The sequence below is a fragment of the Sphaerodactylus townsendi genome, linkage group LG03 (assembly GCF_021028975.2).
Source record: "Sphaerodactylus townsendi isolate TG3544 linkage group LG03, MPM_Stown_v2.3, whole genome shotgun sequence".
Lineage (NCBI taxonomy): Eukaryota > Metazoa > Chordata > Lepidosauria > Squamata > Sphaerodactylidae > Sphaerodactylus > Sphaerodactylus townsendi.
In genome coordinates this window covers 170996123-171023360 of record NC_059427.1, presented here as the reverse complement: position 1 = coordinate 171023360, position 27238 = coordinate 170996123, and the positions used below count along the sequence as shown (strand labels likewise).

The 27238-nt window shown below is 50.6% G+C and overlaps 1 protein-coding gene and 1 pseudogene across 1 annotated transcript in view; both read left to right on the top strand.

Moving 5' to 3' along the window:
* LOC125428025 (R3H domain-containing protein 2-like) overlaps positions 1-7377 on the top strand; it is a 113072-nt gene extending 105695 nt beyond the window's left edge. The window contains exons 17-18 of the mRNA XM_048487600.1: positions 270-399; positions 7183-7377. Coding sequence (XP_048343557.1) covers positions 270-399; positions 7183-7377 — 325 coding nt within the window. The remainder of the gene's footprint in view (positions 1-269; positions 400-7182) is intronic.
* A 15034-nt stretch (positions 7378-22411) lies between these two features.
* LOC125428024 lies at positions 22412-23147 on the top strand (annotated as a pseudogene).
* The last annotated feature ends 4091 nt before the right edge of the window (positions 23148-27238 follow it).

Below are 27238 nucleotides of genomic sequence, written 5' to 3'. Positions count from 1 at the left end.
TATGTCTTATTTTTCGGGGATGTCTTATATTCGGGGAAACAGGGTATGTTGTGTCCCTGCCATCTGCAGCAGTGAATAAGCATGCCCTTAATTGAAAGATGATCCAAGTAGAGATCTCAGTAATTAGCACTGAACAAATTAGCAGCGCTGGCAATTATGCAAAGCAAGTGGGGTTGGGAGTATTTGCCCCTCGGGTGGGTGGAGCACAGATGTGGTCTCCTGCATGCAGCGTCTGCAGCCTCACCTGAACGTCCTTCTTTCCATTGCAGCCCCTCAGTTAGCTTCCTGCAGGCTCCTGGGACTGAACAGTACCAGATGCCCCAGTCCCCTTCGCCCTGCAGCCCACCACAGATGCAGCAGCAGTATTCAGGTAAGGCTGGTTCCCCCACTATTTGGGCAGTACAGTTAGTAGGATGTGATTGATTGTAATTCCTACATATGGACCTCTGCAGGCAAACTGGAGACCAGGATGCTAGGGGGGTCACCTGCTATCTTCATCCCTTGATAATTAATGTCTTCAGCTGCCAAATATTTGGTGATAGTAGAGTGTGGGTGTTACAGCTGTATATCAACGGACAGTTCCCCACTACTGCTCCAGTTTGGCGCACTATTTGGACTATATGAAACTGAAGTTTTGTTACTGATTGTATGAATATATGAAACTGAAGCTTTGTTTTCTAAATAGAGAACTGAATGGACTAAGTGACTATTAATGTTTAATTATAAGAGTTGAAAGACTGATGTTGTATTTATAAGGAAATGTAAATATTAATAGAAGTGTTGAGTGGAACAATTAAATATAAGATCAATATATAAGAGCAGACACAGCCAGAGTGCAACGTGTGTATCTTTGAATTTGTTTGGGTTAATGTTGACATTGCACTCTTAAAGATAGTTGGCACTATTTGTTTAGCCATCATTTATCACAGGACTCCCTGCACATGTATGCATGCACACAAAATATCCCTGAGTTTTTCTCCTTGTGCCATTTCTTCAATCACTGTATGAAAGCATCATTGCTGCTTTGCACATGGCAATCCAAGGAACAGGGAGATAGTTTTTTTCGTTTCTTGACCTGGGTTTTTGTGCGGCTTTAGCAGACTTGAAAACAACACACTTGCAATATGGTCGCTTGCTCCCCTATACCTTGTCACCACCCCGCTCCCTTTCCTTCCTGCTGCCTACCACCGTCAGTTTTGCTTTTCTGATCTAGGAGACCAGTAGTTTGCTCATATATTGACGTACGGCCCCATCAGGCTTTGCTTCCTATTCTTGTCATTCAGTGATGAGGAGACAGCTGTGCATAGTGTCAGGCCTAGGAGCAGCAGTGGCGTAGTGGTTAAGAGCAGGTGTACTCTGATCTGGAGGAATCGGGTTTGATTCCCCGCTCTGCTGCTTGAGCTGTGGAGGCTTATCTGGGGAATTCAGATTAGCCTGTGCACTCCAGCACATGCCAGCTGGGTGACCTTGGGCTAGTCACAGTTCTTCTGAGCTCTCTCAGCCTCACCCACCTCACAGGGTGTTTGTTGTGAGGGGGGAAGGGAAAAGAGTTTGTAAGCCCCTTTGAGTGTCCTACAGGAGAGAAAGGGGGAATATAAATCCAAGCAGCTGCTGCTGCTGCTGCTGCTCTTCTTCTTCTTCTTCTTCGTCTTCGTCTTCGTCTTCTTCTTCTTCTTCTTCTTCTTCTTCTTCTTCTTCTTCTTCTTCTTCTTCTTCTTCTTCTTCTTCTTCTTCTTCTACCACCTGCCATATTGGGTCACATCCTATTTGCGAGTTGCAAACAGAGACCTGATTTTTTTGATGATTAGTTCAATAGTTCGTCACTCTGTTTGTCAGCACTCAGCGGGCTGTTTCATTGTATTCCTTACTCACCAGGCAGTACAGTGCAGCTGGCTTTTGACACATGTGCATCTTCACGCACTACTGTTCTACTGTTCTCAGCTTCCCCCACCCTTCTGCATAAATTCTCTGTTTATTAGGCAGTTGTTTGAACAGAGAATGAAATCACTCATGGATCATACAAATCAGTCAGTCCTGCCCTTTAGCTGTCTGAGCCAGTACAGTCTATTCCATTGAAATGGCTCTGTGTGAAATTATAGCACTTAAGTATCATGTTCCGAAACATTTTAACGCCTTTACGTGCCTTTAGCGCCATCACATTACGTGCTTTTAGCACCATCACATATGAAACTGGTGACTCAGCTGTTTTCAATTTCTATACCCCCGCCGGCTTTGCACCAACAGACGCTGTGCAGGTCGCCGCCTCAACTGGCCAGAGAGATAGTTAACTGTTAAGCCTGCAGGGGTGATATATTATCCTGACTCAAATCCTCTCCTCCTAATTTGCAGCTTTTCATGTCATTTTGAGGCGGCTCCCCAAACAGCATTATTTAACATTTATTTGCATTTAATAATGAATTCCTTTTCGTCGGCACGTATGGAAATTATCATAATGAACTGGAGGTGAGATTGAATTCCTCAGCAGTTGGAGGCCTCCCTCCCTCCCCTCCCTCCCTCCTGAATTCAAATCTGCATTGCAGCGACCTTTGTACCAGCACCCAGAAGCCGCACAACCGAAGCTGGCCAGCAGGGGTAAGGGCAGAGAGCTACTGCTGGGAACTTTAGCAGGTAGGCGAGGCTGCTTGAAGCTGCTAGTGATACCCCTCCTATCAGATACCATCTCTCTGGGATTTAGGAAATGCCCAAACATTTTAGGAGTGGGAGCCGCAGAAGAGGCTTCAATGAAGGTCTGAAGCTGTAGGAGTCAAAGCAGCCATCATTTCCTCCAGGTGAACTGATACCTGTTGGCTGAAGATCCGTTCCACCTGGTCTGAATCAACCCGTCATCAGAGCCTCAGCAGCTGGTATGGCTGAATACCAGATTTAGTGGCTGGGCATCAAAGGAACACCAGAATGCGACACGGAGGCCAAACAGAGGCGAAGCCACCTCTGCATGTTTCTTGCCTTGAAAACTCTACGGCAAGGGGTGGGGAACTACGAGTTTACTCCAGATGTTCAGGAACTACAATTCCCTTCAGCCCTACCAAGCATGGCCAGTGTAGTTCTGAACATCGATGATTCTCTGAATCCCCGCCGTCAGCAGCTGCTTGTTTTGAAAGCCTGCACACCTGCACACTGCGTACACCCAGGTTCAGGTAGCTCCAGGACCTCGAAAACACCCGACTTTAAAATTTTAATCAAAAGTTCCATGTTTGCATTTACAAAGGCAGCAATGCACTGGAATTCTCCTCCTCCTCAAAAGAAGCCGTTGGCCGCGCCAGATCCCCAAGTGACATTTTGTTTTACAAAGAGATAATCTATCTCAACCCACTCCAGCCTCCAGTTGGAAGCGCAGAACAAGAGCCGAGGAGGCCCACGAGCTGCTATCTCAAAGCTGGCGGCGTGACGTGGCAGAAGGGCGCTCCAGGAGAGAGAGAGAGAGAGAGAGATGTTGTTGTTCTTTGGCTAATAGGGCCCTATGGAGACATCTAACAATTTGCAGGAGGGCTGATGCCGCGGGAAGCAATGCAGAGCCATCCTGTGAGGTAATTTAATGTTGAGGTAATCCAAAGCGGGCTGTTGTGCTCTTCAGGGAGAGGGGCCCGGCCAGCAGGCAGGCCCATTAGCCCCTGCACTTAGGCTGTGTTTGCTACTTGAGCACCTCATGAATATGAATGAGGGGTGATTACAGATTGGAAGGGCAGCCAGCAGGCCCATGGAAACCTCATTTTAAGCTGGTTGGCCAGTAAAGGCCTGTGCTTCAATGGTGGCCTGCTGTGGCCAGGAGGGCTCCTCCTGGCCAGTCTTCAAGGCTGGAGTCAGCAGAGTGGGCTGCCTCCCGTGATGGCTGGGCGTGGCGGCCCACCTGCACATCCTACCTAGAAGGGTGCACTGAGAGAGCCAATGCAAAGGGACTGGAGTGCCTACAACCTCTCTCAGCTACGGGATGCCATCCCTCCCAGGTAAAAGCTGGGAATCCTGGAATTACTGGCTCATCTCCAGAAGTGACAGAGGCTGCTTTGGAGAGAGTGAGGACTGGCAGTGCACCACTTACGAGGCCTCTCCCCAGGACCCACCCCTCAATCTCAGGGGAACACCTGGGTCCATCCCCAGGGGTGCCAGCATGCTCCTGCTCCAGAACCATTGCTCCTCAGCTGCAAGACCACCCTGCAGCCCCGATGCCTGGACATGGCAGAAGGAGGGATGTCTGCAGGGAGAGCTGTCCTCATCTCTTCCATCAAAGGTTCAAGATGAAGGGACTTCTTCAGCATGCAACCAATTATAGTTACCCTTTGGAACCCTCCAGCCATGACATGAGACCAGGAGCTGCCAACTGGCCAGCAAGGAAGGGACCGACCTGCTTTGAGTGACCAGCAACTGTATGTGTGTAAAAAAATAAGCAGGAGAGGGGCTTTTATTGACATGGGAGCTCTTCCTAGGACAGTCATCCATTTTATTTATTGGATTCAACCCTTGCTGTGCTGCCCGTCCACCCAGGCAGGGCCTCCATTGTGATGGTGTATTACATTAAAACAATTTGAACCATTAAAAAAAGAGTTATAAAATAATTGATAAAAGACACTGAAACAAATACTCAAACAGAGCAATGCAGAACCAGGAAGGGATTATTGTGGCTCCCTTGGTGGAGATGTGTTGATTGGAACCTGGGAATTGATGACCCAGGTGGCTGTTTGTAGGGGATGGAGAATGCCTTCCTCGAGGGCTGCCGTGTGGCAGCCAGGCAGGCAAGACTGCAAGGAAGATCGTTTGGAGGCTGTGAGGGATTGCTGGGGCGGAGGTGAAAACAGCCTCAAGAGCTTCCCTGGGGCTTTGGAGGGAGGCTCAGTCAGAAGAGCAACAACTGCTTGGTGGATCACCATTTTAGGATGCTCTTCACACACACTGCAAAGTGGAGGCCACAGCTAGGAAGTTCCCAGGCCAGCATGAGTGCAAGGAGACACACCTGGAACTCCTGGAACTGGAACACAACCTTTGGCTGGCTGGAGTGCTGAATCCTGGGGCCAGATGTATCCCACCCCAAAGGCCCTTTCCTCCTCAGTGGAAATGCAGCCGCTGAAACCAGCCTCTTCTTGGCAAGTCTAGAAAGGTCAGTGCTTTCTGCTTTTCTGCATGTCCTGGAGCAGTGATCACAGGAAGAACTTCTAAAATAGTTTTTGGTAACCCTGCATTTGACACCAGTGCAAGCCCATTAGCCAGTATAGTGATACTCTGCATTGAGTCAGACCTCATCTAGGGAGATATTGTGTCAGTTCACAGGAACTGCAATTCAAGGAAGGATATTGACAAAGCTGGAACCAAGGTCGGAGGAGGAGCAACAAAATGAGTCAAAAGGTCCTAGAGTCAATAGCTCTAGGCATTAGAGGGGAGCTGGGCATGTTTAGTTTGAGTGAGAGCTCAGAGGTGGCATGACAGCCATGTTTAAATATTTGAAGGGATATACCGTGTTGGTGAAGAACAAAGCATTTTCTGCTGCTCCAGAGACATTTAGGACCAGAGTCATAGGTTCAAGGTGAAGGAAGAGATTCCACCTAAATATCCAAAACTCCTGGCTTAGTCAGGGCTGTTGGACAGTGGGAATGCACTGCCTCGAGGAGGGCCAGTGGAGCCTCCTTCTTTGAAGTTTTAAGAGGCTGGATGAACATATGTGGGGAGTGCTTTGATTGTAGCTGATCCTGCATGGCAGGGGTTTGGACTAAGATGGCCTTTGAGAGATTCTTCAACTCTATGATTCTATGATAAAATAGCAAGGCAGGCCCTGGCTATCAGAACTCCTTGGCAAAGAATGAGGAGTCACAGTAGGAGCAGGAGATGGTCTCAAGCACAGCTCTCTGCTTCTTGAAGTCTTGAACCTGGGAGGAGGGGCCGTGGTCTCCCCTCAGCCAGGGGCTCCCTGATGTCACAGAGTTCCAGAGGCCAGGTCAGAAGGAATGCTGTGGGCGACTCCTCAAGATGGTGACCTTCTAGTCCCCTGTACCTGGCGGGGGTAGCACCCATTTCTTCCCAGAAACTCTCAAGCTGAGAGAGGATGTACAACATAATGTAAAATATTCATCTCAAATAGAAAGGGCTCTGGTGGATTCCCACCTTCCTTAGGTCCGGGTCAGCGCTGCCTCAGCCTTCCCATCAGACTTGTCCAGTCAGCAGAGCCTCCCGCCAAAGCCTTTTCAAATTATGAAATGGGGCTAGGCTTGGTGGAGGAGAGTTAATAAGTGTTGGAAAATAAATAGGTTATTGATTGATCCATAACAATCGCTGACTGCAGACTTGCAGCCTTCCCTCCCCAATGGCCAAATCCAGTTAGCATCTCATTATAAGCTGGCTGGCTGGCTGGCTGGCTAGCCACCCCGCTTGCCCTTTGCAACCCACCTTGGAATGGGGCAGGCTGCAGGAGTAGAGGCGCCCCTCTCGTCAGCAGTTGGTTCTCCCTGCCTGGGCTCCATTCAGGGGCCATTCCTGGGAACCTTGGTGGGCATCAGGAAAATGCCCCCCCTCCCGGCAGACCAGCTGCAAGCTCCAAAGCCAGAGGGAGGAGGAAGAGGCGTCCCAGCTAAAGGGTGGGTAAAGATCGCAAGTGGTCAAAGCAGCTCTGTGCGTGATCATCCCTGACCTAGTCTGGATGGCAGGTGGGCTCTCACTTGAGATAAAGGCATATCAGTACAGGGTTTCGCCCATCATGCATGGAGACTCCTCGGTGCAAGGAAGAGTCTGGCAGGCCTCCAGCCCCAAAGCAGGTGCAGAAGGAAGCTTCCAGGAAGATGCTCAGGGTGGGTGATGCCAGGCCTCCAGGCAGGTGGTTCCTGCCGCCCCACCCCTCACCCTCCTGATTGGCCATGTCCTTATCCATGTAGATGGAGCAGAGAGCAAGAATCAAGAGTAGGACCACCTGGATGGGAGAGGGGCCTCCAAAGGCCCTGCGTCATCCGTCCTAGCAACTCACTTGAGAATTGCTTAAAGAGTGCAAGTCCACTGGCTGTCTCTCAAGCAACCGACCTCTGGGATTGTTCAGGGGAACGTCACTGGCTGACTGAAAACATGCAAGAGATGCCATCCTGGCAGATTCATAATGCAAGAACCCTGACCTCAAGGCCCACTGGGCTTGGAAGGGGCACATCCCGCCTGTCTCTGCTCACTGGACATCATGAGGTCTTCTGACCCCACCAGGGACCCACCCCGGCCTCTCTGCTCCTTCTTCCGCCCACTTGGGCCTCCTGGAGCGACCGGCGCGGCAGCGTTCATGCAGGCGCCCTCTGCTTGAGACGCCTCTGCATCCCTTTCCGGGCGGACAGAGGACACAGCCTTCGATGCGGGCGCTACGCGGAAACGCCGGACCCGGGTATTTCAGGCGGACGCTCATGAATTCCTTGATTTTTATGAGGAAGTAAGAGTAGAAGAGCCACCATGATGCTGTCAGGCAGGTTTTCGACAATGCACGCAGAACCACAAAATCCTCATCTAGCAGCTTTTAGCCGGGTGCCACCATCGTGGCACAAAACATGGTGGAAAAGCACGGATCCTCGGTGATCCTCGTGGTTTAGCACCCCAAAATGATATCTGATCACAGGGGCATTACAGCCACAGATCTGAACACAAGATTCCTTGGATCTGATGTACCACAGTGAGTATAGAAACGTGGCTACAAAGCCGGATCTTCATGGATCCTCCTTGATTTTTAATTAGGTCACCCCAAGTCACCCATCAAGTCACATATAATGTCCATGCTTTCGCTGCTTGCACTTCAAGAATCCACAGATCCGCAACTGGAATTGCTTACAGCATATTGGCTGCATACAAAAGTGGTTCCAGCAAATTGGATCCTCGGATCCTCGAAGATGTTTTTACGCATCTGGGCCACCTCTAAATCACTAAGCTGAATCATATCATGTCAGTGGCCTGGCCTGCACCAAAAAAAAAACCACAGGTCCAGCAGTTCCCGTACCGCAGAAGTGCAGCACAAATGACTCTGAATCATGGATCCTCCTGGATCCCTCAGGATTTTAGCAATATATTTGCCCCAAAAGGTACCATCAACCATTATCCCGTAACCACCTGCACCTCAAAAGAAACACACTCCTTAGAGTGAGTGATAGAAATACCCAATTAAGACGCTTAGTTGGAGGCATGGATCCATCACGGATCCTCAGGGGTTTCTGCAGTCGGTCAAAACAATCTCCATCAAATAATATATCGTAATCTCGGTACAGTTTGCACCACAACATTCAAACATCCACAGCTTTTTCGTCGCGATAGAATCACAGAGATTATAGAGTTTAGAAATTTTAAGCATCATCCAGGCCCAACCCTGCGATGCAGGAATACACGGTCAATAACTCCTGACGGCTGGCCCTTCAACTCTGTTTATACTCCAGAAGGGAGACTCCATCACATTCAAGGCAGCGTATCTGATGTTGGACAACCCTCACTGTCTGCTAATGGAACCCGCCCTGAGAGATCCTGTTGCCTTTCTCCCTCTTAATTTTACCCAGATGCTCGCCACCACAGGATTAGGGACATGGACTTTCGCGGTGTGATCATTCCTGACATGTAATTGCTCTCCTTCTCCTTTCCTTTGGTCTGTTTCTCTGGGCGGATTTGCCCTCATAAACTATAACATTCCAGTCGTAGGACTCATCCACCCAGGTTTCAGTAGTACCTATGATATCATATTTGCTGCCGTATTAAGAGTTCTAGTTCACATATTTCCCTTACACTGGGCGTAGCAAAGAGACGAAAATAAAGGCCGCGGATTCGTTTCCACTGAAACTGCTTATTTCAGGAGTTTTCCCTCCCAGTGTTGGATTCTGGAGACTATTTGCTCGCTGTCTCCCTCCATTTACTCCCAGTTGAAAGCCCTCCTGATCAGGTAAACAGACTCGCCAAAATGTTCCTACATCCGTGAGAATTGTAACCGGTGACGGGATTCAGCGGGAGGTTAAAAGCACCACTTCAGCCAGAACCGGTTGTTAAAGGTAGTACTTGTATACGGCAGTGGATTAAATGATTTAAGATCAACTTACTGGGCGTAGCAATATGCGAAGTAATGAATTCATCTTCATGGAAATCTCCAGATCATGCTCCAAACTGCACAATGTTCCTGGCCCACCGCAAAACCAGTTCTTCATCCTCGTTATTAAATGCTACGTTATCCCCTGGCAGACCTGCAAACGAAGTAATGAGCTTACAAAGAGTATTACCACGGTTTTCACAAGCAGCCAGTCATGCCCAAAGGAAAAGCTTGGGATTAAGCAAGCAGACCCTAAAGAACCAGGCTTCCTGGGATCCATAGCCACTACCCACTTTCTTTCCTCCCAGCCTATCTTCCGGGGTCTTTTCTCCTATGGGCACCCAAGCATACTTTGAAACCCTACCTGCAGGCTGGGACTCTTGCTGGGCTCCTGCTCCTCCAGAACAGCACTCCCCAAGGAGGACTTCACGAGTTTCTCTCGTTTCCTGCAGAGTGAAGTAGCCACACATCACCAATTTATTTGAAAGCCAGGGCTGGGCTCCAGCCTCTGCCTTTCCATGCCAGGAATTGCTGTCACTTACCATAGGGCCAGAAGCTATAGAAGCGAGTGCGGAAGACACACAAGTGGTGGCAAGCGCTACAAAGAAACTTTGCTTAAAAGTCTGAGTGACGTTATGGAAACAGATAGCCTCTGGGTACATCCCTCGCGTAGGTCACACACACACACACACACACACACACAGAGAGAGAGAGAGAGAGAAGGACAGTAGGCTCTTGACGAGACCACTGCGAAATGCAAGGACACACAAGGCCAGCAAGGCAGCAGGCATCCTGAAACAGCAACACATACACCTTCAGCCAGGTCCTTCACTGCTGTAGAAGTCTGAGAACAGAGGGCTTCTATCACTAAGAGAAGAGACAGCAGAATCCACCCAGAGGGCCAAGAGTCAGGTCAGTCACCAGGTTACGGCACAACACGGTACTGTTAAGGGCGGAGGAAGTCAGAAGGAATTGTTCTCTTGATCGCTGTACATTAACAAACTCGTGCGACTAAAGGCAGACCGGTTAATCAGAGTAGAAATGTGTTGATCTCCAAGATGCAGCCATAACATGCCTGAAGTTCTACAGTTGAGATACAGAATTATTGCAGAGGTTTAGTAGCTTGTAGAGATATAGTTAGCATTATTTGAAGAATCAATCTACCGGAAATGCTTGTTGTCCAAAGGAAAGCAATACCTGGGACTCAACTCATTATTTTTTTCAGCAGGCTGTGTGTCCGTGGTCTGATGGTTTCTGCTCCTAATGTTTTGCCTGCATCTAAAAGAGCTGAAGCACCTTCACAGGCGTATCGCTGATAAAGGCGTGTTTCTCTTCTTGCCACATTAGAGGGAAATGTTGAGAGACAAAACTACCGGATGCATGCAGCCTAAAGAAAACTCTAACCTGAAGATCTACTAAAATTTTTATCAGGATGGCAGAAGCTACCATCTAGGATTTGGCGAGGCCGTCTTCCTATAGAAATAAACATGCCTAGAAATTGGAATGTTCAATAACTTTTAATGAGCAGCAGCAGTTACAAAGGCCCCATTTAATAGCTCTATCAATGTTTGGAGGTTGGAAGCTTGCCTGCAGAACCTGACTCATTGTGCCAGATGGCCTCCGCTTTGAAGTGTAAACTCCTTAGGGCAGGGTATGCTTTTGAAAACTACGCCATATAAAACCAGGAAGAACCACAGTCCTCCCAGATATTACGTTTGTTTAAAACCACCTCCTCAAAGGCTACCAGGCAGGTTAGGCTGGCAAATTTGTTCTCAGCAGGGTGGAATTCCAGCCAGCCACGAAGTAGAAGTCTCTTACAGCCCAGCCTGCCTTCAGAACGCCGGACGTTGCTGAAAAAATCATTCTCTGGCCATGCAAAGGGAAGGAAGTGATGAACATATCAGCCAACTTCTCAAGGCAAAATCACTTCTCACCATTTGGCGGTGTCTGGTTTTGCTTAGGAGGGCAGGCTAGGCGAAGACAGAAGTGGCCATGACCGGGGTGGGGTGGGGATGGAGTTATCTGTCCTGAGTCACTTGCCATGCCCAGGGTTTCGATTCCAGTATCACCGCCATTTCTTTTGTTTTAATGTAGTTACTGGCCGCAGCTGGAGCCAACAGTTGCCCCAAGAAGCACGTTACTTGGCCACACTTCCCTTTGCTTTGGCCCCTGTCTCTCTGCTGCGTAGCTATGGAAGGGGCACAGGGACAGCACTTAACAAGACTGTAAGAGTCCATTGCCTGCCAGACTGTAGCTACAGCACAGGAGGGTAAGGTGGGAAAAAAAGCGCCTTTGTGCAAAGGTGCACATCCTGTAATAACTCCACTGACCAATGGATGCCCAGCCATTACCGCAAGAGGTCAGGGCTGTGACAGGGTTCATGTATCCACCTGCCTGCTTTATATTTTGCTTTTATCACGGAAAGGGCCTCAGTCACAGTACCCTTTTGCTTTGGGCAAGTTTCATAATTCTCCGTTGCTGAAAGCAGTTAGCAATTGCATATTCTTACGTTAAAGTCTGGCTCACAGAAGTTGTTTCATTGGTTCAATTGATCTGTGGCCAAAGCATCCTGTACCCACAAAGTTTAAACATTTTGAACAAGATTCACTTTCTCTATTTTATAAATCAGACTATACAGCCCATTTTGTAGCTCCTTGGGCCATAATTCTGAGCCATCAAAATTAAATGCCATCATCAAAGGACTGAATAGCCTTTCTCTGTTAAAAGTACTTATAGAAATCAGATTATTTATAAGCGAGGGGCCTTACAAACCATCTTTAATAGTTATTTCTCTCACAGCTCCTCTTGCAAGGTGCATTTGTTTATGGAGCGGGCTTTTGAATTCCTCCTGCTGTAATATTTTCATCATTACGAAATGTAGAGTGTCTTCCATTTTATTTTTTCATCCAAATTATCAAGTAAAACTTTATCACCAAAGGTGATTACTACTTCCCTTCTAAAGATTCAAGCATTTCATTTTATTTCTTCGAAAACTTTCCTCCAAAGACTTCTTAGATTAGGTCTACCGCCTGCCTTCAGTCCCTCTCTGGCCCTTCGCTGCATAGAAAACAATCGTTTTCAAACCACTTCACAACTGTGTTTGCAAGTGGATTTGCTAATTCCCTTTCTTCCAAAGGCACTTTGAAGCAGTTTGAAGTGCATTATTCTACATGTCTTGGAATAGACTGAGGAATATGCAGAGCAGCTTTATAGCACCAACTCTGTTGGACCCTCAAGTCCAGGTCTGGCCACTGACTTTCAAGAATATTATTTTCACCATCGTGGCATTGTAAAGACCCCTTGTTGCATATAGCTAATGCTCGTAAGTCATTTGTGGTTTAAAGACAAACTCTCCATGGGGCGCTCATCTCTCCAGTTCATTAATAGCATTGCCAAAGTTAAGAGCTTTCTTTACTCTCTATTACAGTTCGATGCTCTTGTAGCTGTTTAAGAGCAAGAATCAACAAGTATAGAAGATTAGAGTCATCACCTTCTAAAATCTTTCTGGCTAACTTCTGCTGGTCAGTTGGCTGCAGCATCTCATTAATATGTTGATGCAAATCATTCCCGCTGAAGACAAAAGAGCGACTTTCTCAAGTAGCTGATACTGCAGTACTTTTATCACTGCTGTGCGGGATTCCCGACATTTTTCTAACTCCTCCCAAATTTCAGAAACTACTTAACATCGAAGCATCAATCTCGGTTAACAATTGAAGTCTGATAAAGTTGATGCAACGCACCTCTATTTTAAGGTTTATTTTAGTCATTTCTCATCTGGCCAGTCTGGCTTTGAGGTTGAAGAGTTTACGTCGCGTTTCATGCTGTAAGTTGGCTTTCATTTCCCAATCTCCATTAGGTGAGATCCCTATTGCTGCAAGGTCTATGCAAGTGCGTACACCTCCCTCCACAGGGGCGGCCACCTTCTCTCTACCTGTGGCCTTTGTTCCTGCTGGGCTATCTGAGTCTGGGAACCCAAAGAGATTGCCTTTGTCTTTTAGTAGTGCAATTGTCCTGGGTATAACAGCATTGTTGGGAGTCTGCCACAAGAAGTGGCTAACACACTGATGAAAGGGCAAAGGTAAATGTTTATTAGGAATTACATTTAGGATAGGAAAGAGGAGGAGGAGCTAGCTGCTATCTTGCTAGCTAGGAAGTCTCTGCTCTAATGAGGAAAGAAGCACGATATTAGAGTGCAGAGTGTCAGTCTAAGGACAGACAAGAGGTGACATAACAAGGCGGAGGAGGGTTGCTAATTTTACAGCCCTCTCTAGCTGACCTCTTGCTGGCCCTGTATGTCTTCTTCTCAGTTCCTTTGCACATTAGGCATTGCGACCTCCAACACATGGCCTCCCTCCCTCCTTTACATCATGGCGAGAGCTTCTCAGTTAGTCAGCCGGGCAGGCCTGTTAGAGGATAAAATTATGTCTCACTTTTTAGCCCTGGCATCTCCCACTAAGTTGCTTGGGGCAGTGTAGGTGTGGCCAGAAGACCTAGACTCCTGGAGAGCCTGCCGACTAGACACACAGAGTGGCCCAGGAGAGGAGTTCCTCTGCTGCAAAACATTCTAGGAGGCACAATTCACGAACTCTGGACTTCACAACTCCCAGAAGTGACTTGGTTCTGAAGTTAATTACTGTGCGAGATTTCTATCAGAAGAGCAGTGCAGAATGGAGGCCTTTCATTTTGTACTTGCTTTAGGAAGGGCAGCACAGATTTGGACAGGAGGTTGTTATTTGGGGAAGGAGACAGCACTGCAGGCATCCGTCCCGCTTCCCTCTCCTCCCTCACTGCCAGTTGGTGATCAGGAGGGAGGAAGGAAGCGCTGCTTGTCCAGCTGAGCCAGTTGAACATTCTGCACATCAGCTCCAGGGTCAGGCAAACAGGCATGCACATCCAGGAGCAACTGCAGCTTTCTCCAGCAGCTTGTGCCAAACAGCGCCTGCCTCAACAGTGTTTGATAGACATGTAGTTAACAAATCAAAGGCTGTCTTACTTGCTACCTCCTGCCTTTGTCCAAGCAAAATACGGTGAAAGCACGCAATCTGCACGTTCAATGCCTTTTATTTCAAGGAAGCTTAGGATGAATTTTTTAACTGTTAGGAACCTGCTCTAAATAAGGAGGAGTTTTAGCAAGTGACACCCCAAGTTTCAGCTAAGCAGCACCCCACATAAAGATTTTCGACTGTGAGCGTAAACCACATTTCCCCAGAGACTGAATTTTATTAGTATTATTTACATTAAATTTAGTATACAGCCCTATCCTGAAGGGCTCCAGGGGGCGGTGTACAGACAAAATTTCTATCCTGCCTCTCAGACATGGCACCCCACAAGTAAAACAAAAGCATAACAAAACCAAAGAGGAATAAAACAAATTAGGGTTTATTTAGGACTGTATTTGGCTAAGATTAGTTTGTATTTATTGTTGAAATTCCTAACTGGCGGAGATTGCAAACTGCTTGATCTTTTATGTGTATGTGGTTATAATAATTTTCCATTTTATATGGGAGGCAACTATAGAATGTTTTAAATAAAAAAATTAAAAATCAATAGAATGCATAAAACAAGGCAGAGCAAAAGACATCAAGAGCAAAAAGGTTAACTGGCAGGCCAAGAAGCAGTGCAGGGGGGCAGGGGCCAGCTGGGAGGGAGGTAGATGGCACAGGCAGCCCCAGCCCAGCCCAGCCCAGACCTTCCACCTGTGGCTCCCTGTTCCGGGGCCCCTCACAGCCTCTGGCCTGACAAGAGTAGTTGGAGAGCCAGCCCAGCCCTGCCCTCCTCCAGCAGTGGCCGTAGTGGTTAGAGCAGAGTGCATTCTAATCTGGAGGAGCAGGTTTGATTCCCCGCTCTGCCGCTTGAGTTGTTGAGGTTTATCTGGGGAACTAAGTTAGCTTGTGCACTCCCACCGCCAGCTACAGGTGACCTTGGGCTAGTCACAGTTCTTCAGAGCTCTCCAAGCCCCACCTACCTCACAGGAGTGTTATTTTGTTGTGAGAGACAAGAGATTATCCAGCCCCTTGGAGTCTCCTGCAGGAGAGGGGATATAGATCAAACTCTTCACTAGCTTCTTCCCTTCTGGTGCAAATCCCCATGCAAGTAGGGAAAAAAATGGCCTAGAAGGCCTCACTGTTGAAAAATAGGCTCCTGTTTGAATTAAAATATAATTTTTGCTACATGGCAATCCTCTCCACACATCATAAAGTATTACCTTCGGCACAAGGCTGCATGAGACCTTTTCTTATTTTTAAAAGCACACACAAAAGTGTACACCCGACCCTGCAAGGCAAAATATGCTCCATAAGCCTAGACAAACACGGAGCCGCTAACCCCACTTTCCAGTGAATTTAGGACAGACGATGGAAGAGCACACAGAACCGTCTGCGTTATTTTTAAAAGGGGCTGTGGGTTTTCTGCCTGGAGAGCCGGAGATGCCCAACCCGGGCAACTTCTACTGTCTGGCTGAGTGCGTTTTCAGGAGCTTTGGGAGGCTGGACTAGATGGACCCGCCTCCCTGGGAGCTTGGGAAATCCTGTTCTAACCCCCCTCGCGGACCTCATTTGGTGGCACTCCCAAAATTAGAGGCCACCACTAGAAAAGTCCCTGCTCCTCCTCGTGGCTGTTTTAAACCCTGCCTCCCAACTCAGGCATCTTGAGAGAGACAAAGGGACGGTGTGTGTGTGTGTGTGGGGGGGGTGTAGTATGTTAATGCTATCTAATCAGACCATACTTGAGCTTTAGAGGCCTCAGTTTCAGCTGCTTCTTCCCTTCCTTCCCTCTCTTCTTTTCCAGAGGTAAATGGCCTCTCAGTTTCATATCCAGAGAAGAGAACACGCTGCTCCAGAAGGAAGAACACCAAACACAGAACAACTGCCGCTCGCCAGTCCTCAGGACTCCGCTGGATGCTGTAGGCTTTAAGCAAAAACGCAAACCACTTACTTTTACCTGGGATTTCCTCTGAGCAAGTACAAAGATTACCTCTCCTTTCCAGTGGAGGTTTACAGCACAGTCTGTGTCTTGACGAGATCATGCAGGGGCAAAGATCTACCCCGTGCCGCTAGCCACTGGCCAGAGGAACCTCCCACATTCCAGGGGCGGAGTCAGCCCTCAGGAGCCCAGTGCCAGGGGAGGCAGCAGCATCAGGGGAGGCGTCGTTGGCCTCAGAGGAACTGTGTTGTAGCCACTGCTGGGTGGGGATTGGAAGGCTGGTCTGATCCCGCAGGCCTCTTGTCAAGCTCTGCTCTCTTGAGTCACCTGGAACCCGGGAGTCAAGGTCCGGGGGGCCCCTCCAGGCACGCACTACCCCTCTTGGGGAGGGGCCAGCTACAGGCCAGCAAGGTTCATCATCCCCTCCTGTGCTTCCAGCGGCCCCTTCATCTGCCCACAGATGCCATGCAGGTGCCACAGACAGCAGCAGCCCCAGGAAGGAGACCCTCAAGGACCTGGGGACCCAAAGGGGGGGGCAGCAGCGGGGCCCAATCACGGCCCACCTCCCGCATGTCTGGGGAAAATGCCAGCCCCGGACCCCCACATACAGGTTTCTGCTCGGAGGCCACGCCTGCCTGGGAGTCGGTAGGGGATGATGCTTCGCTGTTGTTCCCTGCGGGCGACCAAGTCGTGCAGTGGGCAACAGGGCTATCCTCCCGTCGGAGTCGCGCCGTTTCGGTGTGGCTCCGAGAAGCCCACCCCGGGTGCGGCCTGGGCGCTGGAGAGTCTTGTGGGGGGGAGGGCGGGGGGCCGCTGCAAGCCCAGGAGGGCAGCACGGCCGGGGAGGGCTGCCGAGGCAGGATCGGGCGGGGGGTGGGAGGCGCAGCGCAGGGGCCAGCCAAGCTGCTCTGCCGGATCAGGTGGATGAGCCGGGGCGGCTTCCCTCCGAGGCGGGGGGGGGGGCTGTGCGCGCGCGCAGGACCGAGCACCGACCAGCACCCGGGGGGGGGGGGGATGCGAGGAAGCGCCGCCTCCTCCGGCTCGTCCCGCAGCGGGAATCTCCGGGCTGAAGCGGCGGCGCCTCCTTCCCTTCCTTCCGCTGCGGGAGGGGCGCGGGAGGGGCAGGAGGCGGTCAGTCCACCAGCGCCAGAGGCGGCACCGGGCGAGCGGCCTGCCCGCTCGGGGCCCGGGAACCCTCCCGCCACCCGCCGCCGCCGCCGCCGCGCCTCAGGCTGGCTGGCTGTGGCCGTGGCTAGCCAGCTTGGGAGGAGCCCGTGCGCGTGACGCCCGGGCGCAGGACCGCCGTGGCCGAGCCCGCCGGTGAGTCAGTGCGGCCCCGCCGAGGAGACGGCGGGGGGGGCAGCAGAGGCGCCTTCTCCTCTCTCCTCTCTCTCTCTCTCTCTCTCGCTCTCTCTCTCTCTCTCTCAGCTCCAGGCTAGGAGCCAGGCGGGGGGGCGCTGCAGGGGAGTCCCGTTGCCAGCCGCGGGCCGTTGGCCGCGGCCCACCCAGCCTCCCAAGCCGGCTGCCTCTCCCAGTAAGGCCCTCCGCGTAGTGACCGACTCACAGCCACGTGGACCCCTCCTGCAGCGTGTCTTTTGGAGGCCACCGGGACGCGTGGCCGCCTCTGCGCCCAGCCCGGGACTGCCAGCGTCGCGCTGGGATGCCAGCGGATGCTGCGTGGGCAGGAGGCCGCGCCTGTGCGCCCGTCCCGTGCAGCAGGCGGGGGGGCTGCTGCTGCTGCTGCACTGCTGCTGGTGGGCCAGGCCGAGGTCTTCGCGCGGCGGGGCGCGCCTGGCCGGGCAGCGGAGGAAGCAGGTTCGAGTGGGAGATCTTTGGGGCATGTCGCTGCTCAGCACCTTCCTTCCTGTTGCAGAGAGCTGAGGGCCGGGAAGGGAAGCCTGTTCCGAGCAAGGGGCCTTTTGCAGCCTCAGCCCAGAGCGGTATTACAGAAGTGCCAGGTGTGTGGTGCAGTGGTGCTTGGCGGTTGTTGTGTTTAGCCAAAACGACCTGCTTCATCACAAGGAGGAATGCGTGTCTAGGACTCCTCCGGTCTTTGGCAGCCAGCTCTGCTGAGCAGCTGGAGCAAGGAAGGCCCCGCAGGAGATGGAGGAAGCAGCTCCTGCTGCATGCTGAAGCATTCCAGCAGCGCGTGCCGCACTTCCTCCTCAGGCCTGGCTGCTCCTGGGAAACTAGGGGCCCTGCTCACCTTCCAGCCTGGCTGTTTTGGGAGAGGTTGAGGAGGCTCGGCTGTTGCTGGGCGCAGGGGGGCCTGCCTCCAAGCCCAGGAGGGGCTGCCACGGTAGCTTCAGGCCCCTTCCTGCGGCTCTGCCTTCACCCCGGGTCCCTGAGATGTAGCAGCAACGCCCCAGAGTCCAGCTTTCAGCCCTTCCCTCGGCATGGTCATCCCTGCCTGAGGCGGCATGGCCTCCTCTCCCTTCCTTGTTAAAAGCAGGGCTTGCTTTTCATCTCTCTCCAGTTTGTCATTTTCCGAAACATCTTAGGAGTTCAGGCAGGAGAAGGAACATCCAACCCCTCTGCCCAGTCAGTAGCTGCCCGGCAATGTAGGGCTCTGCAGCACCTGAGTGGGCCCTCACTGGAGTCTCTCCTGGACAGCCCTCTTTCTTCAGGCAAGGGCAGCCAGGACATGGCTCCAGGAGCCAGTGGGTGGGAGGCTCTCAAGAGCCCAGCTCCCTCAGGGGAATCCCTTCACAACCCAGCAACCAGCTCAAGAGGAGATCCTGGGGGCTGCACCCGTGAGAGAAATTAATGGTTTTCAGGCCGGGGGGTCATCAGGGGCGGGGGGGCTCTCCTGCTCTTTGCTGCTCTGCCAGCCGTGTGCCTTCCAGGTGACTTGGGGTTTTCTTCCAAATAGTCTGGCATGCAGGGCAGAGCGGACACTAGTCCAGGGTGGCACAAGGTGTGGAATGGACCAGGGGCCCTACTGTTGAGCTAAGAGCTGCATCAGGGTTTTGGTTTGGGGGTGTGGGTTGCGTTATGAGAAACTATTCAAATTACTCCCATGTAGCTTAGGCACGGGGCACCTTTTGGGTGTTCTCTACAATAGGTTGCGCAGTAGCTGGTTTTGTGGCCAAGCTAGAAAGGGAGCTGGTTTGTTGATTTTTGAAAAGTAATATAGAAATAATGGCAATATAATAGATTTGTGAGACAATATCTCTTTCTATTAAAGGAAATGTGGGTTGAAATTACGTTTCCAGCTCACTGCTCCTGGTTGCAATTTAGAATTTTATTTTTGTAGGTATGATCTATTTGCTGTTTTGACTCAATTTTGTATTTATGCAAGGAGAGTAGTTTCATCCCAAGTTCCCTTTTGCAGGGGAGTTCTGCATTTGCCTGTGACGCGAGGGTGGGTGGTGGGGAGCCCCATGCACGCCAGTGGCTTTGCACAACATGGCCCGCCATCTGTTGTCGCTAGCAGCGTAATATTTCGAAGGAGGGGCCACATGCTGGAGCCTGGAGACTTGCCACTGAAGCACAGAATAAAGGCGGACAGCGGCTCTCGAAGGCCCTGGGCCTGGGTCTCCTTTTCATCCCAAGGCGGAGTGCTGGTGAGCAGACCCAGGCGGGGTCCTCGTCATAGACCTGGCTAAGTCACGGGGGCCTGAACAAAGATCCACCGCCATGTAGCTTCAGTCAAAACTAAAATGTCACAGCAAAACCGTCCTTGTCTGGCTGTTGCAATAGCGTCTACAGTGGTATGTAGCTGGCGTCACTCCTCAGAGCATAAAGAAGGAGACTCAACATTGGCTTCAGGGGCTTTAGAGATTCTAGAGATTGAGCTAGAGAGCGTGGAGCGTAATCCTGGCCAGACACCCATCCCTCCAGTGCTATTTACAGTAGAGGCGAAGTCTCAGCTACTGTGGCAGGCCGACATCAAAATACCGTTTGAAGAGTAGCCCCCCCTCGCCCAGAAATGGAAAGCGGAACACCCATGGAGCCAGGTGCGTTCATGTTAGCCAGAAGAGCTTTAAGCCATGTGTTGTATCTTCCCAGTCACAAGGGCCAGTTGCTGGGTGACTGACGCTCTCAGGCAGAAGGAACAAGCGTCTGAAGTGTTGGATGCAGCATGATGCGGCTCCAGAGGGCCTCTTCAGTTGGCCCAGCTGCGCCATTTTATTATTGTCCCCGCTGGCCTGCCTTCCAATGGATACCTGCCACCAAGGGGTGGTGGTTGGCTGGTTTCATAGACAAGGCCAGTATAGTTATTACTTACACTTGTAGCAGTCAGCTGTATTGGTGAAGTGGCTCCGGCTGAACAGGACCTCCTGTAGGTGCCAAGGTGGGGGGGTGAAGCGGCCTCCTGTACTAAGAGGTTAGCAAGAGCAAATCCGAGAAACTGGCTAAAGCGGGGGGGCCCATCTAGGGACAAAGAACTCAGAGGAAGCTGACCTTATAGTTCCCTTGGCAAAGATGTGACTGGTGCCCAAGCTGTCTGGACAGGAGAATCTAAGCCTGGCATTGTAAGCCATCTCTGGCACAATGCTTTAGGGCCCTGTTTGTTCTGCCTCCTCTTTAGCCACAGACATGCTATTTCAGCTGCTGCTGGGGCCACCTGGATATCAGGTAATGCAATTGCCATATTGAATTCAGTTGCTCAAATTATGAAGCAGAAGTTAAAGATCTGCCCAGAGAACATTAATGCCGTGTTTCCCCGAATATAAGACCGAGTGTCTTGCTAATTTTGCTCCCAAAGATGTGCGATGTCTTATTTTTTTAGGGGATGTATTTCTTTCACAGAGTTCTGTTAGGTAGGGCGTAGCTTCCAAACAAAAAAGCTTTGCACAAATCTTGCTTTTGAGGATGCCTTATATTTTGCACTTCAGCAAAACCTCCTACTAGTCTCTTATTTTCAGGGGATGTATCTTATGTTACAAGACAGGATGGAGGTAGAAATTCACGTGAAGAACAAGAGATTTTTTTCTCCTGAGCCATTCCTCAGTAGATCAATGACCTGCTGGAGCCAGCACCTGACCTTATTAGTTTCCTTCTGTTCCTTCTCCAGGATTTCTCTCGTCTCGGTTTCTAGGCCAAGCGGGTGTTGAGCGGCAAAATATGAACTGGGGCAAGGTGGAGTATCGCGTAGTAGGTTCTTCTGACATATATTGGCGATTAGGTTAATGAATAATTGATGGTCTTGCATTCTTTCCCTTCATTACCATTATTATTTGATCACGTTCATAGCTGCAGGACACCAAGAAATTAAAACTTGCTGGTTATTGGCATTAAAGCCCCAGAGAAAATTCATAGAGTTTTAGCAGAGGGTATATGACCCAAAAGGATAAGAAGGAAGAACTTCCCTGACCATCAGGGCTGTTCAGCAGTGGAATTCCTGCCTCAGAGTCAGTGCTGTCTCCCCTTCTTTGGAGGTTTTCAAAACTGGGGGCTGGAGGAACATATATGAGATACTTTGATTGTGTGCTTCTGAATGGCGGGCTGGACGGATGGCCCGTGTGGTCTCTTCCAACTCTATGATTTGCAATATCTTGAGTTGAGTCTTCTTAAAAGTGGACTAGGGCCCTCTTCCGCTGAGCTAGGAATGAAATCCACATGAGTGCACCAGTTTCACATTAGAACAACAATTCTATTAGCCACCCCAGGCTGAATGGAAAGCGCCGATGTAATAATTCTCTATATATGGACTGTCTTTTGGGCTGGTCCGATAGCTAGAGGCTGAGTGGGTTACCATCTCTGCTTGACCTAGAAGATGCACAAGTCTCCTCCCTTCCCCTCAAAAAAAGGGCTGTTTTGGGAGTTGCCCTTGTGGAACATCTTCCCCTTGCATCTTACTTGACTCAAGTGGAGCTAACAGCTGTTAGTGTAGAAAATGGGTGGTGTTTTTTTTTTTAAGTTGTTGGGTGAGACAGAGTTCCTGTTTCTTTTAAAATAAGTATTTGAAAATGCTGGTTCGTAGCTTTGGAATTCTGGGCTGAATTCAAACAGCAGTTGACTGTATGTATGTTGGGAGCTTCTGTTTCGTACAAGAAGTGTGCAAAATGCACAGATTTGCATCAGAGGCATAAAGAGATCAACTCTGTGCTTTGAGGCTACCAGCCAGGCATGGAGTACATATAGCCCTCAGGCCCACATCCACTGTGCTTAAAGCTGAAATGGGCAGGGGGGCAGCTGGTGGGATAAGCTTGATTGGCCCTACAACCCACTGGCTTCCATGGACCCGTGTCTCGCAGCACATCATCTCGTCCTGCAAGGTCTGAAGGTATTCAGGTCAGAACAAGTGGATCACAGTTCACAAACTGGCTCCCCTTTCTGGCTCTGCTTATCATGTTAGTGCTTTTGTCTTGGCAGATGGTGGATTGTGGCTGGAGCCTCCTATCTGGCGGCTGAAAGCAGAGCCCCGAAGCCAGCGTGTTCCTGAGCCCTCTGGATGAGGAGATCACGGAGGAGTGACCATGAAGCCAGGTACTGCTGGGGGTAGGGCTTTGCATTGCTCTGATGGTGGCCGGTACCTGGGCCAGCCCAGATGCTGCGGTGCCAACCGTCCTGGGCCAGGGCTCCAGCCAGCTGGCAATCGCGGCCCGGAGAGCGAGGGCTGAGTGATGCTGGACTCCAGCGGTCGAGAATACCCGGTACAGCAGGATACCTCTGATCTTCAGCCGGGGAGTTCCTGGTGGGACCACCCTCATCGCGGGCCATGCTGGGCGGCTCACCCGGAGTCGCGCTGTGGGAGACTCGCCATCATCAGCGTGTTGGCCAAATGCGGGCCTGTAGATCCAAATCCGGGCGGGAGGAAAATCACATGGATAGAGCGGTGGCCGGACCAGGTTCTGGAGATGGCAGGCCTTATCCTGGAGGTGATTGCGGAGACACGGAGGCCAGCCAGGTACCTGGCAGCAAAGATCCCTTCGCCTCAAGTCCTCCATATCTATATCTCGACTCTTTCCCCAATTCCAAGTTCCTCCTGATGAAGATAGCGATGGCGGGCCTCCGTCATTCCGCGATCACCGGAAGGTCACCATTCGCGGGCTGACCTCAAGCAGTTGGGACTGCCCACAGTAGAGTGGAACAAGGCCATCGAGTTATGTACTCAGTGCCAGGAGGTCGGCCCGTCGCGGCGCTGCCTCCCGTCTACCTCTGAGCAGCTGGTGCTGCACCCACAAATCCATCGCGAAGGCCCATCATGGACTTCCTGGACATAGCCTGGAGTAGCTATCCTGCACCGAGGAGCTGATTACAGGAAGCCCGAAGTCTCCTTTTCAAGTGGAGTGCGGTAATGTGCCAATGGCAATAGCGGTGGAGAGGATAGCACAGAGTTCAGGTTAGTGGAGAGGCCATTGAAGAAGGGCCTCTGACACCAGTGGCTGGCGTGGGGCTCACCATCCCGCTTTGGTTTTGGCGGCCAGCATGGAAAGCAGCCAAGGAGAAACAACTCAGGTAACTGCCAGCAACAGAGAGTTCAAGGTGGTGCTGGATGTCGCATCTTCAGGCCCAGGTCCTGCCATCTCAGCATTGTAGGCTGGAGCAAAGATGCACAGGTGGCCTGTGTATTGCCACCTGCCGCCGTCGAATTTCTCACACTTCCCAAATGGAGCAGGCGAAGCAGAAGTCAGCTGTCTGCCAGGAACTATAGTTTGGCTGCGGTGGCCTTCTGGCATTTAAGAACATAAGAACTGGCCTGCTGGATCCAGACCAGAGTCCATCCTGAGTCAGCACTCTACTTTACTCGCGGTATACCGGAATTGCCTTTGGGAGCTCCATGCAGGATGGAAACAGTGGCCTTCTGCGCTTATAAAGGCACCTGGACTGTTAAAGAAATTTACGTCTCAAGATCAAAGGGATCAAGTTGGTAGCCAGAGATGGGCTTCTCCTCCATAAATCTGTCAAAGGCCTTTTAAAGCTATCAGGTGGGTAAAGCCATCACCACCTCCTGTAGCAGCATATTCAAACACCAATCCGCGTTGTGTGAAGTGTTTCCTTTAATGAAGATCCTAAGGTGTTGAATCAGGGGACTTGCGTACTGTTGTTTGAAGTTCTGGAGAGTTTAGAAGTGTGCCACAAACAAAGGGGACAAGAGGTCACAGTGGGGGGCCCAAAGGCCGCAGGCCCACGGTATCAATACTTCTGGTATACCGAGTTACCTTCAACTGTTGTCTGTCTCCAGACTTGGATGGTTGAAGAATTCCAGTGGCGGCAAGGAATTTGTGACGGCGCTGACCCGCCGATTGGGCGTGGAGCCTCCGTTATCAAATGGTGGTTGGCGCGATCTGCGCTCCATTCTTGGAGGCTCCTGGATAGCCCACTATTGGAAACAAGGGTGCCGGTTTCCCCTTTGTCAGATAGGCGGTGGGTACGTGCCTCACTTGATGAAAACCTCCTCTTGAAATAACCGTGCCACCTGCCAAGGACCAGGGAGAGCTCAAGGGAGAGATACAGCGGTGGCTTGTAGGTTAAGCCCTTCCAGGGCAGCCTGGGAAAGGCCTTACTGAAATGATAAGTGTCTGTCGCAGCTGATTACTTGTTTGTGCAGGATTCAGAGCTGATCCACAGACCGGAGTGATCAAAGCCGCATCAACACAGAGGCCAGGCAAGTGGCTGGGGCGCGCCGTCCGGGGCCGATGCTGCAGGACATGGGCCACATTGCTTTACATACTGGCCAAGCTGGGCTTTCGACCCGATATACAGAGCCCCCCCCAACTCACGGACACCCGGACCCTGGTGATATTAACACCCACAGGGTGAGTGCTGCGTCGTGTGGCTGGCTCTGAGCTGATCTTGGAACTAAGAGCAACTCTCTGGCTGGAGCAGGTAGGCGTCCCTTGCCGCCTACAGCCTCTTCGAAAGTCTCTTTTATTGATAATAAATTACAGCAAAGGGAGTCGCTATTGTTCAGACAAGGAAATGTCAAAGTTACGTACTCAATAGTATCAGGAAAAGTTCTGCCAGAGTTATTATGGCCCAGCGTTTCGGTAAGCCCGAACCTGATGGAAGAAGAGCTGGCAGTAGAAGGAGTTTCTCTGCCGCCGCTGAAAGCTGGTTCACTGGAAGAGGGCTCCTGTAGCCAGCACAAAGTCTAGGGGCGGGGAGATAGAGATGCTGCCATCTGGTGCCAGCCAGGAAGTTGGGAGTTTAATCAGTGCTCGAACTGTACTCAGTTGCACTGTTTATTTATATGAAGTGTGGCTTAGGGGCACCTTTATCAGCAAGGCTGATTACTTAAGATCTCGATGATAGGGGACCTTCTTCTTTGCTAAAGATGTTTTCTGCAGACTGTCCGCATCTGAAAGGGTTCTTTTCCTGTTATTTGGACAGCAGGATCCTCTTGCTTGCACTTGACCTACTTTTGTTCCTTGTACGGAGTTCTAAAAGGGACTTTAAAACACCTGCCAATCCTGAAAGGACAGTTTCAGGTGAAGTTTCTTTCGTTTCCCTGTTTTGCTGCTGTCACCTGATCCCAGGTGGAATTCTGTTTCCACTGTTTGTGGTAGGCTCTCTGGTAAAGCTGCGCCCTGCCTGGTTATGACTGTATATTGCCTTCCCCTTAGACGCACATGTACAGCCGGTGCTGGCTTGTGAGGCCAAAAAAAAGAACTGAATTCAGGGCCCCTCTAGCCAGGTTGCATGCACAGCACGGCTTTTACCTGGGGCTGTCAGGCAGCAGCCAGACTGGAATGGAGGCCACCTCTGCCAAGAGCTCTAGAAGCCAGTGAAGGGGCGACGGAAATGGGGGGGTGGGGTGGGGAAAGGGTTGCCTCGGGGCCTGTGTCTTCTGACCCGGTTTAGAGGCAGGAACTCCAGAATGCTGAAAGATTACTGAATTTTTTTTTTTTTTGTTGGAGTGGGGGGCTCTTCCAGGGGACTACCAAGTACTACTGGATTTCCACTATTGATGAAACTGAGAGAGGACTTAGATGCGATACTTGAGCCCGATGTCAAAGCCTGGATTTGGGCAAATGGAGCCCATTCTTCCTCCACACTGCACAGCTGCGCCAAGGCGATCTGGGGACTGGCCTGATAAAGCTGCATCACCTCCTTCACAGAGTGGAGAGGAGTCTGGGGTGACTGCCTTGGGGCTGTAGGAACTACCCGTGTCAATGGTCCTTTGGAGTCTCTGTTGGGTGGTTTGCCTCTGGGCCTGAAATGCCCTCAGGAGACGGAGTGGCGTCTCTGGAGTGATGTTTTAGAAGGGCTGCCTCCCATGGCTCTTCTGCTGCTGGCCTGGCTCATGCTCCCCATGTATTTTTATGTCTGAGAGAAGCCGCAATGCTTCCAACCTGAGCTGAGGGGCGGAAGGGGCGCACACAGAGTTAATTACATGCTTGTAGTAATGAGAGCTTTCGGCGGATTAAGAACATGTAAAACAAATAGCTGGATCAGACCAGGAGTCCATCTAGTCAGCTCTCTCTACTTAATTGTACCAGGTGCCATTGGGAGCTCACATATGGGATGTGAAGCAATGGCAGCTATAGGCTCTGATATTTGCTCGAGGCACCCTGGACTGTTAAGGAGGCGATTTGCAATCCTCAGTCAAAGGATCCAAGATTGGTAGCCATGAAATCAAGTTCTCCTCCATAAATCATCCAGAAGCCCTTGCAGAAGCTATCCAGGTTATTAGCCATCACTTGCCTCCTGTAGCGGCCTAATTCAGAGCCACCGTCACCGCGTTGCGTGAAGGAAGTGTTTCCTTTATTAGTCCTAATTTAACACTGGCATTTTCAGTAGATGCCTGGTTCTATAGTATTAGAGAGAATTATCTGTCAGCATTTTTCCTTAATTTTATAGATTCAACTGGATTTATTTGTAGGATTTTTCCAGGCTATGGCTGTAGTCTGGTAGGTCTTCTTCTAACGTTTTACCTACATTGGTAGCTGGCATCTTCAGGGTATATCACAGAGAGAATTGCACCTCTTACTGGGAAATGCCAGTCACAGAAGCCAGATGAAGCGTTAAGACAAGATCCCTAGACCACAACTCCTGTGGAGGAAAACCACAACCACCAACTTATTTGTATAGTGGGCCATCCTTTGCAGAATAACTTGGCTGTCTCCCTCACAGGTGCAGTTACTTGGCACCAGATTTGGCTGAAGAAGAAACTTTGCAAAAGCAGCATTGGGAAATCTATTTATCAAGAGCATGGCCTTTATACTGACATTACCGTAGGTGTTTTTCTGTCAGGCATTTTGCGTTTATTTTACCCAAACTTTGCTTGGACATTACAGACTCCACCAAAGTCTGCCTGCTTAGTTGGATGCTCTGTGGTTCGAGGCCAAAATCTGGCAGGAGATCTTGAATTTTACTGAAGAGCGTTTTGCCTTGAATTTTAGG